Consider the following 14,676-nt stretch of genomic DNA (forward strand, 5'->3'; position numbering starts at 1 on the left):
AACTTTTAGGGGTTAAATTGTAAATAATTTAATCCTAATTGGGTATGATTAGAAATTTTATTAGTGGAAGGGAATGAATTTGTCTTATGAAGACGAAATGAACGAAAGTGGTTTCATTCAAATCAGAGATCATTTGGTTGGTGAACCAAATGAACCAAAGAACCAAATTGAACCAATTTGGTTTGGTTCATAATAGAAGAGGTTTTGGTAAAATAAAAAGGATGAAAAGATTCATCTTGTCGAGATGGATCAAACAAAATTGGTTTGAGTCAAATCGGGGTTCGATTGGTTAGTGAACCAAGCGAACCAAGATTAGTTCGATTTGCTACAGTAATGATCTGAACCGAACCCGGTCTGTAAAATACCGAAACTTTTAGGGGTTAAATTGTAAATAATTTAATCCTAATTGGGTATGATTAGAAATTTTATTAGTGGAAGGGAATGAATTCATCTTATGAAGACGAAATGAACGAAAGTGGTTTTGTTCAAATCAGAGGTCATTTGGTTGGTGAACCAAATGAACCAAGATTGAACCAAATTGAACCAATTTGGTTTGGTTGTAATAGAAGAAGTTTTGATAAAATAAAAAGGATAAAAAGATTCGTCTTGTGGAGACGGATCAAACAAAATTGGTTTGAATCAAATCGGGGTTCGATTGGTTAGTGAACCAAGCGAACCAAGGTTAGTCCGGTTTGCTACAGTAATGGCCTGAACCGAACCGGTTTAAACTCAACTCTTAATAGGTTATTGGGTTATGGGTTATAGGATCCGAACCCGTTAAATACACCCGCCCGTTAAGAAATCTTTAAGCCGATCGCGATCTCCTTCCCCTCGCGATCCTTTCCTCTGTTTCGCTTCGCGAGACGCTCTGTTCTTCCTCTTCAGTCGTGGTGGATCGCGCGTCCACGGCGGTGAAGCTAGACGCTGCCGGCGACAAGAGGCTTCCATCTAGGGCTCGGTTCCTTGCTTGGAGGTGTGCGGATCGGGCAGTGGCAACCGGCGACGCCGAGAAGGAGGAGATCGGTGACGCGGTGAAGAAGGAAGAGATCGGCTTGATAGGTAAGGGATTTTGAATCGGATTTCTGGATCTTTAGCTTAGTAAGGAACGGATTGTTGAGATCTTCTTTTTGATTTCTTTGAGTGAGCCGATAAGGATTGAGATCTAGATCGGTGGCAATTTCTGGCTCGAGTTGGGTTTTCCGCAGACCTTGATTAGGGATCTAGGGTTCCTTGAGGTGAGTTTTCCTTTGATTGCTTTGAGATAAGGTTTTCTAAGTTCAGATCCTTTCATAACTCAATTGGTTGAGTCTGAGCTAGGTTATGGATAACCTAAACTTGGATCTAATTAACCACGATTAGTTTGGTTAGGTTAATGCCTATTAATCTAATATGGGTTAGCTTAGGGTTGATTAAATAGGAAATTAACTATATTAATTGATTAATGATATTAATTAATTAATTAGTTAATCCCTATTAGTATCAACCTAAAGATTGGATTAGTCTAATCTAAGGTTGATTGATTAGCTTAGGTTTGATTAAACATGAGGTTAGTTGTATTGATCGATTCGATTAATACAACTAATTGATTGATTAGTTAAACCTTTGTTAATATCGACCTAAAGATTAGATTAGTCTAACCCGAGTTAAGGTTAGTTAAAGAGGGTTAAAGTAACCCTTAGAGTTTCCTTGGTTGGATTAGGATTTCTTTGATGTATCATTGCATTTAGAGTTGTTATTACTCTTTTGCAGGACCCTGAGCGATTATAGAACTTCGATACGATACGAGAGTATTTTCTGGAGGTTCTATTCGACGTGCGGTTACAGGTGGATAGTCTACTGTATTTAGTCAATACAGTTCTCTTCTTATTTACTAGTGCATGCTTCCTTTCATTTCTAGTGATTAGGTTACTTATCATGCTCTTATACTTGTTATAGATTAGATGCTTATGATACTCATGTTTATCACATGCTTGATCTTATTTCATTGACCTTATTATCAGTTCTGTTTATACTCTTTGATGCTTGAGATCATTGTTATCCATGTTTATGATTACTGTCTTCTATTTCAGTTATGTTATCATCATGTTGATACCTGTGATCAGTAGGACTTTTCATTAGTACCTACACATGTTAATTAACACGGTGTTAATTAACATGGTAGAGGATGATTATTCTGACTTATTCATGTCATCATGACGCATGAGCTTGATTGTAAATCCCAAAGATGTGGGTGTATCTTGCCGGTAGTTGGCCTATAGTGATATAGGTGGTTGTTACCCTTCCATCATGGTGATGGTGACTGTATGGCCTGTACGCAGTCCGGCTGTATGGCAGTGTACGCAGCCGAGTCAGTGGCTTGATCTCGACACCGCGATGGGGTGGTACTCAGTCTGGCTATATGGCCTGTACGTAGCCCGGCTGTATGGCCTGTACGCAGCCGAGAGTGATTCTCTGGACGAGTATTGAGGACAGCACTGGCCATAGGATATGTAGCTTATCATAGCTACGGGATCACCGGACGCGGAGCACTGATCCCCGATTTGGATCACCGGACTACTTTGTTGTAGGGCGCGGAGTACTGATCCCCAGATGCCGGCCATCCCAGCCTCAGATGCTTGCACGAGTGCTGTAGTGAGTGGGGCAGTTGCATCATATGCACACATTTGCATGATGAGATTTATATACATGCATTGGACCGTATGGGTGTGCATTACATTATGAAGTGATTGTGTACTTGTATTGATACTTGGTTGACACATTGCATATATGATCATGCATATGGATTATTACGTGTACCTGAGATATGACATTTCTTATATGATACCTGTAGGAGTTACGATACCTTATATTGTTCTCCTGTTACTTACCGTTATGCTTCTTTCATATCTGCTCTTTTATGATTTACCTTATTGAGCATGCATTTCTTTCTGATTATCCACTGAGTATATTTGTACTCACCATTTTGGACTCTGGGATTTTTCTGTCTTCCCAGATATCAGGTAGGAGACTACAGCTGATGCCGAGGAGATTCTGCCAGTCATGCTATCTCACAGCAACTTATGGTTTATTTGTATTCGTGGGTATTGTTTATGTGTCTGTGTATGTGATGTGTGGTGATTTTATTACTTGTAGTTCGAGTTCGTACTTTCGTATTGTATTTTGGATTTTGTGATTTCTATGTGCCGATGTGAGTATTCGTTTTATCCTTACTTTGGATTTATCTTTAGAATAGATATGTTTCCGCTGTACGAATCAGTTTTAACGAGTTTTATTCGTTAGTGATTGTACGGATGCATTTCATATATAGTAGGATGTGTTGAGTGACCGTGTGGGTCACATTTGTTTTTATTTCCTTGTATAAATCCATAGTCTGTTATGGATAGGCCGTGTGGGCCTTTTATATATGTATGTATCCAGGGAATTGTCATAGATACAGGGGAGATGCTGCCGAAATTTTTCGGACGGCCGTCTCCCGGGTCGTGACAATTTATTTGGTATCAGAGCAGTTCGATTTAGGATATCTGATACCAATTTATTTGGTATTTAGGATCCAATTTAGTTAGCATAGTTAGATTTTGGATTTATCGGAGCTTTGGTTCCATTTTGACCTTGGTTTATTTCGGATTTACCATCGCATCGGGATTTATCAGAGCATTAGATTTTAGGGTTCATATTAGATTAAGCATTAAATTTTAGGATTTTAGTCATATTAGTTTAGGGATTCTACTTAGTTTCCTTATGGATTTACCGTTATATTTTAGTTTATCTGATACCAATTTATTTGGTATCAGAACAGATTAGTACTTTTGGTATTGGTCATATTTTTGGTCTATCTGATGGTTTTACGATCCATAGTTTTCTGGATTCGTCGTTGTATCGGGTTTATCGGATTTCGATTTACTCGATCCTGGTTGTGAGATGGAGCTGACACGGCAAAAGATCTCCAGGCAATAGAGCTGTAAGTATTTCTGGTATATTTCTGTATTTGTTAGAAAATTTATACTGGTTGTTATATCAGATACCATTTTATTATATGACTCTGATAAACCGAGGACGAGGTCGATTATTAAAACGACCTGACAACCTATTACTCCAGTAGAGCTGGAGACTACCTAGCATATTATGCATAGTTAGGAGATACCTTTTACTGAGCTGGTGCCGGCTATAGTTAGCAAGACTGCGAATTTGAGCCGGTTACCATTATGGGCAAAGTCGGTTGAGGACCGATTAATTTTATCCCATGGGGAATCTGACCCATGGTTTGCTCATTCTTAGATGGAGAACCTGACAGATACCTTTGTGTATATCGTTTGTACTAAGACAGAAAAGGTCGGGTTAGCGGTGTACCACCTTCGTGATCAGGTTGTCACGTAGTGGAAGACTCCGAAGACGATACCGGAGAGCAGAATTCCCAGACTCAGGAGATTCCTCCGAGTATACCCACAGCTGCTTCGACTAAAAAAAAAAATCGGATTATAGTTTTGGCTAAGTTAGCCAAAGATCGTTTCACCTTATTTCACGGGGGATCTGACCCGTGGATGATTCGATCATGGATAGAGAACATCACAGATACATTCGAGTATATGTCTTGTATAGAGGCATTATTTTTCAGAGGTATTCTATCTGGCACGACGCTAGGAGCGAGATTTGACTTGGTTATTCTTCAGAGAGGCTTTCGAGAGGCATTACTTTTCAGAGACTTGTAGAGTTCTGCCCCATTTGGTGGCCCAGGACAGAGATCAGATGATTCAGTTTATGCAGAGTCTTTCTGTTTATATACGAGTTCGGATGTCCGGGACTTCTATCCACTTGTACAGAGAGGCACGAGACCGAGCACTTGTTATTGAGTTGACCCAGCAGCAGATTGCTCAAGAGAAAGAGAAAGTGAAGCAGGGTGCTCACGGTGAGATGAAGAGTTAGGATTTTCAGCCGACTGGTCAGAAGGGACAGAAGACTGGACAGTCATCATGAGGGAGGTTTCGTAGCACCTCACAACCGAGTCAGAAAGACAAGGGTGAGAAATGTAATCGGTGTAGATCGCATAGCCATTGGTGGCCGATTATCCGTTGGATCACCCTATCGTTATTTTTGCAAACTTTTCGGCCATATGACCAGAGAGTATGATCTGAAGGCTCAGCTGGAGCCTACTGATGCTGCATCTTCTAGAGGACATTCTACTCAGCAGTGATTGCAGAGGACGTAGAGGACCACTGATGCTGCATCTCCTAGAGGACATTCTACTCAGCAGCGATTGCAGAGGACACAGAGGACCAGAGTCTCTCAGTAGCAGTGACCCTTGTCAGCTCAGCCACAGATATATCTACTTCAGGGGAGAGACCACGCAGCTATACCGACGGCATCCCAGTACCTTATTTGTTCAGAGACGCAGAATCCTCCACAGCATTATCTATCAGCGATACATCAGCCATACGTGTTGCCAGCAGCTGCACAGCCAGAGATATGTTATTCAGCGATTCCGATACAGCAGCAGCTATAGGCAGCACAGACTATCTACATTGCATCTCCTTATTATATTCAGCAGACGATGTCTGGACCTCAGAGTCAATTTCAGCCAGATAGATTACAGATGACAGCTCATCCTGGACCTTAGAGTCAGTTTCAGTCAGAGAGGTCAGAATCAGTTTCAGTCAGAGAGGTTTGACATCTCGTTCAGCACCTCAGAGTCAGTTTCAGTCAGAGAGGTTTGACATCTCGTTCAGTACCTCAGAATCAGTTTCAGTCAGAGAGGTTTGACATCTTGTTCAGTACCTCAGAATCAGTTTCAGTCAGAGAGGTTACAGATGACATCTCGTTCAGCACCTCAGAGTCAGTTTCAGCCTGAGAGGTTACAGATGACATCTCTTTTAGTACCTTCGAGCCAGATTTTGACAGAGTGGAGACTTTCTATTGCTTAGCCGTCTAGCATAGAGGTTAGTCGTGTCTATGCTATCACACGAGAGGAAGCATAGCGAACCGATAGATCGGTTATTTTGGGTATGGTTTCAGTTATGTTGTACATGCTGATACCTCGATCTTATTGTTGATCTGTGATACCTGGTAGTGGGTTCTTGTAGTTGACCTATATGGTTGATTTAGCAGTGATACTAGGTAGTTTACCTAGGTTATCTACCTAGTTGATACCTTCTATTATTCGTTGCTTGATGTCTACTGGTGGACTTTGGACTCGTCCATCCAGTGATAGTATAGTCTCGATTCCATAGCACTGCCTGTGTGGGTGCGCACTGCCTGTGTGGGTGCGACATTATATCATTTTAGCACTGCCTGTGTGGGTGCGATCATTATATCATACTTACACTGCTTGTATGGGTGCTACGCACTGCCTGTATGGGTGCGACATTGTTATAGCACTGCCTGTGAGGGTGCGAGGTATCATTATTATATTTAGCACTGTCTGTGTGGATGCTACCATGTATTTGTTGTATATTATACTGTATTGTTGTTTACAGTATCTATTGTGTGTGATTGTTGTATATGTTGATATATGATTGTACCATTAGCTATCATCCATTGGAAAGCTAATGTAGTCGTAGATGCGCTTAGCCGGAAGTCTCGTGGGATTCTGGCTAGTCAATTGGTAGTCGTTACTGATTTAGTTCGGTAGTTTTCTGATTTGGACTTGTGGAGTATAGTTAGACTCAGCATGGTATTCTGGTTACGATGGTTGCTCAGTCAGCGTTAGTGGGGAAGATTAAGTCTGCACAGATTAACGATCAGCACTTCCAGTTCATCCGCAGCAGAGTGGATTCCGGACTACAGTCAGGGTTTTCTTGCGATACAGACGGAGTCCTTCGGTCTCGAGGACGATTGCGTGTTCCAGAGCATCCAATAAGAGAGGAGTTATTGTAGGATGCACATCATCCTAGGTTTGCGATACATCCGGGTGGTATTCGTATGTATCGAGACCTGAAACGCTCTTCGTGAGTGGAAATGAGAACATATTACTATGGTACTTTTGCACTATAGTATGAAGCTAACAAATTTGGGGACCAAATTTTTGTTAGTGGGGGAGAATGTAAAATACCAAAACTTTTAGGGGTTAAATTGTAAATAATTTAATCCTAATATTACGCTCTAGCGTGTGGTTATGCAAGTATGGATTAGTGAGTAGAATGAATACATGCATGTGGTTCCATGTTTTAGATATTAAGGATTTTGTTAGAATTCTTATTTGTAAGTAAACCTATTTAAGGGGTTAAATGAAATCTTTCTAAATCTAGGGCGGTCGTTACATAGACCATGTTATCAGATTATAAACAGTGTTCACAACCAAATGGTTATAGTGTAACCCTATGGTACATTAGTAGAAATTTTATTAGGGAAGGGAATGAATTCGATTTATACTGACGAAATGAACTAAATGGGTAACCAAATTAGAAATTTTATTAGTGGAAGGGAATGAATTCGTCTTATGAAGACGAAATGAACGAAAGTGGTTCCGTTCAAATCAGAAGTCATTTGGTTGGTGAACCAAATGAACCAAGATTGAACCAAATTGAACCAATTTGGTTTGGTTCGTAATAGAAGAGGTTTTGATAAAATAAAAAGGGTGAAAGATTCGTCTTGTGGAGACGGATCAAACAAAATTGGTTTGAATCAAATCGGGGTTCGATTGGTTAGCGAACCAAGCGAACCAAGGTTAGTCCGGTTTGCTACAGTAATGGCCTGAACCGAACCCGGTTTGAACTCAACTCTTAATAGGTTATTGGGTTATGGGTTATAGGATCCGAACCCGTTAAATACACCCGCCCGTTAAGAAATCCTTTAAGCTTTCGCGATCCCTTCCCTAGTCCGCGATTACTCTCCTCTGTTTCCACCGCGAGACGCTCTGTTCTTCCTCTTCATCCTCAATCGCGCGTCCACGGCTGAGCTCCGACGATGCTGGCGACAAGAGGCTTCCATCTAGGGCTCGGTTCCTTGCTTGGAGGTGTGCGGATCGGGCAGCAACCGGCGACGCCGAGAAGGAGGAGATCGGTGACGCGGTGAAGAAGGAAGAGATCGGCTCTGATAGGTAAGGGATTTTGAATGAATTTCTTTGGATCTTTAGCTTACTAAGGAACGGATTGTTGAGATCTTCTTTTTGATTTCTTTGAATCCAGCCGAAAGGATTTAGATCTAGGTTGTTTGATCGGCGGCTCTTCCTTGGTTGAACCGATCGGAGCTTGATTAGGGATCTAGGGTTCCCTCAAGGTGAGTTTTCCTTTGATTGCTTTGATCTGATTGAGTTTCATAACTCAATTGGTTGAGTCTTGAGCAGATCGATCAGGAGCTCCTTTGGGTTTCGACCGCAAGGCAAGAGGAAGAACGAAGATGGAGAAGCCGAATAGGTAAGATAGATTGAGTTGGGTTTTGGGTTTATGTGGTTTATGAGCTGGATTGCTTTGTTTTGCTTTGGATTTTGATTTCTGCCCATTCCACAGCTCATGTGTGAACTGACCCGATTAGAACTTGAGGGAGTGTTGGCTGCAAGAGAAGGAGAAAGTGGAATCAAGTGGATCTGAGCTTGATTGGGAATTTATCAGAGTGAAGGTAAGCTTTCTTGAAGCCATTCCTTCTAATTGCTAGGCTTAGATGGTTAATTTTAATAGTGTGATCTGTTATGTAGGATTTGACCGGTTGTGTGGAACTAGAATAGAAATTGATTAAGTGTATGGTTCTGTTCGTGTGGGTTAATGTTAGATCTATTTTCTTCCTTGGTTTCAGATCCTTGATTTGGATTGGAGTCTGTGAGGTTATGATCGGGTATTGATCAATCGGAGAAGAGGAAGAAGAGGGATTGGTGCGGTCAGTAAGGTAAATTGCATTGGATGCCTTTTTGATCTTGGTAGTTGTTAATGAAGATAATTTGATCAGAAGGTTATTGTTGATAACCTAAACTTGAATCTAATCAAATATGATTAGTTTTCAGTTTTGTTAATATCTAGTAACCTGATGTGGGTTAGCTTAGGGATGATTAAATAGGAAATTAACTAAATTAATTGATTAATGATATTAATCAATTAATTAGTTAATCCCTATTAGTATCAACCTAAGGATTGGATTAGTTTAATCTACGGTTGATTGATTAGCTTAGGTTTGATTAAACATGAGGTTAGTTGTATTGATCGATTCGATTAATACAACTAATTGATTGATTAGTTAAGCCTTTGTTAATATCGACCTAAGGATTAGATTAGTCTAATCCGAGTTAAGGTTAGTTAAAGAGGGTTAAAGTAACCCTTAGAGTTTTCTTAGTTTGGATCAGGATTTCTTGGAAACCTATTCTTCAAATATCGACCAAATGCTTCAAATATGAGGTAAGCTCTTTGAAACCTACTCTTGGATTTACGTATGGATTTCCATTGGGTCTGTGGAGTTCTAAAATCCGTTGATCTCTGTTTTGATTGGGAGCAGATTTGTGATCGGCGGTTGGAGCTGAGCAAGGAATTTTAGGGGATGACTTCTCTTGAGCCCGGTGGAACCGGAGCTAATATGAATTTAGGGCATTGATCGGAGCTTAGCCTTGAGGTGAGATCTTGAATTGAGATCCAGTTTTTATTCTGCATCTGTTGTTTGGATTGGATTGTAGTTTCTGTTAGAGTTAATCGGTAACAGAGTTTGGTTTGGGCAGAGATGGAGTTCTAGGGAACACCATTGATTTGAGGTGAACTCTTTCCCGAATCTGATCAGTTCTTGTTTAGTAAAGAATGTTATGATTGTAGTTTGAATTGGATGAGATCGAGAGCATTAGATTTAATGATGCTCAAATCTATTGGGTTAGGTTTTGATCTAATCTGTTGGGAATTAGATTTGGTTGAAGATCAATTGAAATGAGTTTGACTCGTGTTCGACTAACATGATTTAATTGGATTAGATGATGATTAACTCAGGGTAGTTGTTAATGAAGATAATTTGATTAAAAGGTTATTATTGATAACCTAAACTTGAATCTAATCAACTATGATTAGTTTTCGGTTTTGTTAATATCTAGTAACCTAATGTGGATTAGCTTAGGGTTGATTAAATAGGAAATTAACTAGATTAATTGATTAATGATATTAATCAATTAATTAGTTAATCCCTATAAATCCCTATTAATGTGGATTAGTCTAATCTAAGGTTGATTGATTAGCTTAGGTTTGATTAAACTTGAGGTTAGTTATATTGATCGATTCGATTAATACAGCTAATTGATTGATTAGTTAAACCTTTGTTAATATCGACCTAAGGATTAGATTAGTCTAACCCGAGTTAAGGTTAGTGAAAAAGGGTTAAAGTAACCTTTAGAGTTTCCTTGGTTGGATTAGGATTTCTTTGATGTATCATTGCATTTAGAGTTGTTATTACTCTTTTGCAGGACCCTGAGCGATTATAGAACTTCGATACGATACGAGAGTATTTTCTGGAGGTTCTATTCGACATGCGATTACAGGTGGATAGTCTATTATATTTAGTCAATATAGTCTTTTCTTATTTACAGTGCATGCTTCCTTTCATTTCTAGTGATTAGGTTACTTATCATGCTCTTATATTTGATATAGATTAGATGCTTTTGATACTCATGTTTATCAAATGCTTGATCGTATTTCTTTGACATTATTATCAGTTCTGTTTATACCTCTGATGCTTGAGATCATTGTTATCCATGTTTATGATTACTGTCTCTATTTCAGTTATGTTATCATCATGTTGATACCTGTGATCAGTAGGACTTTTCATTAGTACCTACACATGTTAATTAATACGGTGTTGGGAAAACAGTAAGGGCAGGCCTACGCAATCATCAACACAAGGAGGATAGTTCAGGGAAGATTCAGACAAGAGCAAGAACAAGGAAAAGGGCTCAAGCAATTGCTAACAAGCACAGTTTACAGCTTGACTACAGCATTGAACTTCAGATTTACAGAATGAAGAAAACCCTGCTACTGAGCTGGAAGAAGGAGAAATAAGGGCTGAGTCTTTTTGCAGAGATGCAAAGGCAACCAACTGCTACTGGTTTAGGGGTTCAGACCAGGAGCAAAAGCTACCTGCCAAGGCAGGTTTTGGGCCACTAACAGAGAATTAGCCGACCACAAGCAGAGGACAAGGCAGTGGCACAGCTGAGGCACTTATTTTCCAGCACCCATGGACATAGAAGGCCGTTGGGCTCATGAAGATTGGAGCATGGAATATACGAGGCCTCAACAAGGGCCTCAAACAAAAGGAGGTAGAGAGCCTCCTCTTGCGAGAAAAGTTATGTGCACTTTGCATCTTAGAGTCCAAGTTAACAGAGGAATACTACAACTCTCTCAAAGTGTCAAGATTTCAAAGATGGAGAAAGTGAACACAGAGTGGGAGATTCTGGTAGGAGCAGGATGCTTCTCCTATGGGATAGTAGAGTCATCACATTAGAGATCCAAGCATGGACAGAGCAGTATATTCATACACACATTAAGCCACAGGTTACAGGAACATCATATGCAGTGACTTTTGTCTATGGTCAGCTCACCATCACGAGCAGACGACGGCTATGGGAGGGGTTGCAAAATATAGCGGAGAGCATGGATTTGCCTTGGCTTATATTGGGGGATTTCAACTCCCCTCTTTCTCCAGCAGACAAAAGGGGTGGCTTGGATGTGACCACTTATGCCACATCAGATTTTCAGGATTTTGTCACCATGGCAGGTGTGGAGGACTTGCATTCTGTGGGCTGTCAGTTTACATGGACAAATGGGAGAGTTGTTTGCAAGCTAGACCGGGCCATGGTCAATGCCTTGTGGTTGGAGCAGGACCGTAGTAGCTATGCAGAGTTTCACCCCCCAGGAGTGTATTCAGATCATGCCATTTGCACTGTCTCTATATTGGATGCAGGTAGAAGGAAACCCAAGCCATTCAAATTTTTCAATATGTGGACTACGCATCCGAACTTCACACAGACAGTGCAGGATTTTTGGGAGCATGCAGAGACAGGGATTGAGACAGGGACTGCCCAGTACCGACTCCGACAGAAATTACGCCAGCTGAAACATCCACTACGGACAGCTAAATCATCAGGATTTTCAGCACATACAGGAGAGGGCCAGACGGGCACAGTCACACTTGGAGGAGGTCCAGCAGAGGGTCTTAGATGAGGGGCAACCAGATGAGGAGTATGCAGAGGCGAGGAAGGTAGCGGAGCGGATGAAGCATGCAGAGTATCTTTTCTATCAGCAGCGTGCCAAGCATACATATTTTCGGGAAGTTGATCGAAACACCACTTTTTTTCACTCTTTGGTTAAAAGGAACAATAAAAGAAGAGAGATTGTAGCTGTGGCACGACAGGATGGCAGCATGGTGACAGATCAGGAGGGCATAGGCCGGGAGTTTGTGATGCACTTTCAGTCTCAGCTAGGGGTCTCGATGGCTCGATCAGATTTTCAGCCGGCCTGCATGAGTTTTGGCAGGGTTCTCACTAGTGAGCAGCAGGCAGGCCTCATTAGAGCACCATCAGAGGAGGAGATCAGGAGGGCCTTGTTTGACATTGGTGACCTTAAGGCCCCAGGACCTGACGGGTATGGCTCCAAGTTTTTTAAGCATACATGGGACATCATCAGAGAGGATTTCATTGCGGCCATACGTGAGTTCTTCACAAATGGTCGATTACTTCGTTCTTGGAACCATACCCTTATAGCATTGGTTCCTAAGACAGTGCATGCCACTACAGTAGCTGAGTATAGGCCCATCTCATGCTGCACTGTATTTTATAAGGTGATTTCAAAGCTCATTGCTGCTAGATTAGCTGATGTATCAGACCACCTCCTCCACCCAGCACAGACAGCTTTTGTCAGAGGCCGTGCTATCACAGATAACATCCACCTTGCACAGGAGCTACTTCGCAAGTATACTAGGAAGCGTATCTCACCGCGGTGTACTCTTAAGGTGGATCTTCAGAAGGCTTTTGATTCAGTGCATTGGGAGTTTCTCCTTGAGGTCCTCACTACACTTCAGTTTCCTGCCATCTTTATCACGTGGATCAGAGAGTGCATCACCACACCGACATTCTCTGTCATGATTAATGGCAGCACCTATGGATTTTTTCGAGGAGCACGAGGACTACGACAGGGAGACCCTATCTCCCCCTATTTGTTTGGCCTGTGCATGGAGTATTTGTCCCGTTCGCTGGCACGCTGCACGGGGAGATCAGATTTTCATTTTCACCCCAGATGTGAGGCACTCCGTATTGCTCACTTGATGTATGCAGATGATTTGTTGCTTTTCTCTCGAGGAGATGTCTCGTCAGTCACACAGCTGGTAGATTGCTTGCAGAGATTTGCCCAGATGGCTGGCCTTACAGCCAATCTGGCCAAATCGAGCATCTACATTGCAGGGGTTGATGAGGCTATGAGACAGAGACTATTGCAGATCACAGGATTCCAGCTGGGGGAGATGCCATTCAGATACTTGGGGATCCCCATCGCCTCTCAAAAGCTACGGATCTCAGATTATACCACATTGTTGGATGCTTTGAGTAGGCGAGTCACTTCCTGGCCTAAGACGACATTGTCTTACGCCGGGAAGGCACAGCTGGTGATGTCAGTGCTCCAGGGGATAGAGTGCTACTGGATGTCAGTACTCCCGATACCCAGTGGAGTGGTTGACCGTATTTATAGCATTTGCAGATCCTTTATGTGGACCACACCACGACCGCCGATTGCCTGGACTGAGTTGTGCAGACCCCGGAGAGAGGGAGGTCTTGGCTTGAGGGACTTGAGTGCCTGGAACCGAGCCTTGTTGGCGAAGGTTCTATGGCGACTCCAGGACAAGCAAGACACTCTCTGGATACGATGGGTTCACCACACATATTTACAGCAGACTGGGGTATGGGGCTGGACAGCTAGACATGGGGATTCACCGCTACTTAAGCAGATTTTACAGATCCGAGACAGTATACTTGTGACAGCGGGCAGCCCAGCAGCGGCAGAGCAGTTACTATCTGAGTGGTTTCAGCAGCCTCGAGGGGTAGCACGTGCATATGATTATTTCCGAGGTGTCAGACCACAGCAGCCCTGGGTACGGACGGTATGGCAGTCCTCTATTCAGCCGAGCCACTCTTTCACCTTATGGCTACTTGCACATGGACGGCTACCAGTACGAGCTAGACAGGACTTCTTGCCAGATCGACGTTGTGCATTCTGTGATCATGCTGAGGAGACATCAGAGCACCTTTTTTTCCAGTGTGACACTATTGCTCGACTATGGGGGAGGACACGAGCGTGGCTCCATATGCGACCGGCGATGACTACATTTCGGAGCATGCTGCGTACTTTCAGGAGGCTGTACAGGAGAGCATCCAGGGTGACCTCGGCACGACACGTAGCCATGGCGGCCCTAGTACACCACGTGTGGAGTGCTAGGAATGCTTTGGTACATGAGGGGAGACGACTGGATGAGGAGCGGCTGTTTCGACGAGTGCAGACGCATGTATACCGGACTCTTGGAGTCTACACAGATAGGGAGCTGCGACAGGGGGCGGATTTGGAGATAGAGACATGAGTGCTTGCATTGAGTGGACATTTTGTGTACATATATATACATCTCTAACCTCACCTGCATCTAGGAGATTGATCATGATATTGAGGTAGAGAGGCATATCATACTAGCATTACAGCATTGTAGTACATGCATACATACAGACATATTCTCACATGCACTTTGTATTAT

The 14,676-nt window shown here is 42.3% G+C and overlaps 1 protein-coding gene across 1 annotated transcript; it reads left to right on the forward strand.

Annotated features, from left to right (window-relative positions):
* The first annotated feature begins 11,351 nt into the window (after positions 1 to 11,351).
* On the forward strand, positions 11,352 to 12,107 carry LOC141833890 (uncharacterized). Its single transcript, XM_074721396.1, has one exon. It carries the CDS (start codon positions 11,352 to 11,354, stop codon positions 12,105 to 12,107), a length of 756 nt encoding a protein of 251 aa, XP_074577497.1.
* The last annotated feature ends 2,569 nt before the right edge of the window (positions 12,108 to 14,676 follow it).

The sequence above is a fragment of the Curcuma longa genome, chromosome 8 (genome assembly GCF_044706935.1).
Source record: "Curcuma longa cultivar G26 ecotype Majalengka, Jawa Barat chromosome 8, ITB_CL_G26_1.1, whole genome shotgun sequence".
In the NCBI taxonomy this organism is placed as follows: Eukaryota; Viridiplantae; Streptophyta; class Magnoliopsida; order Zingiberales; family Zingiberaceae; genus Curcuma; species Curcuma longa.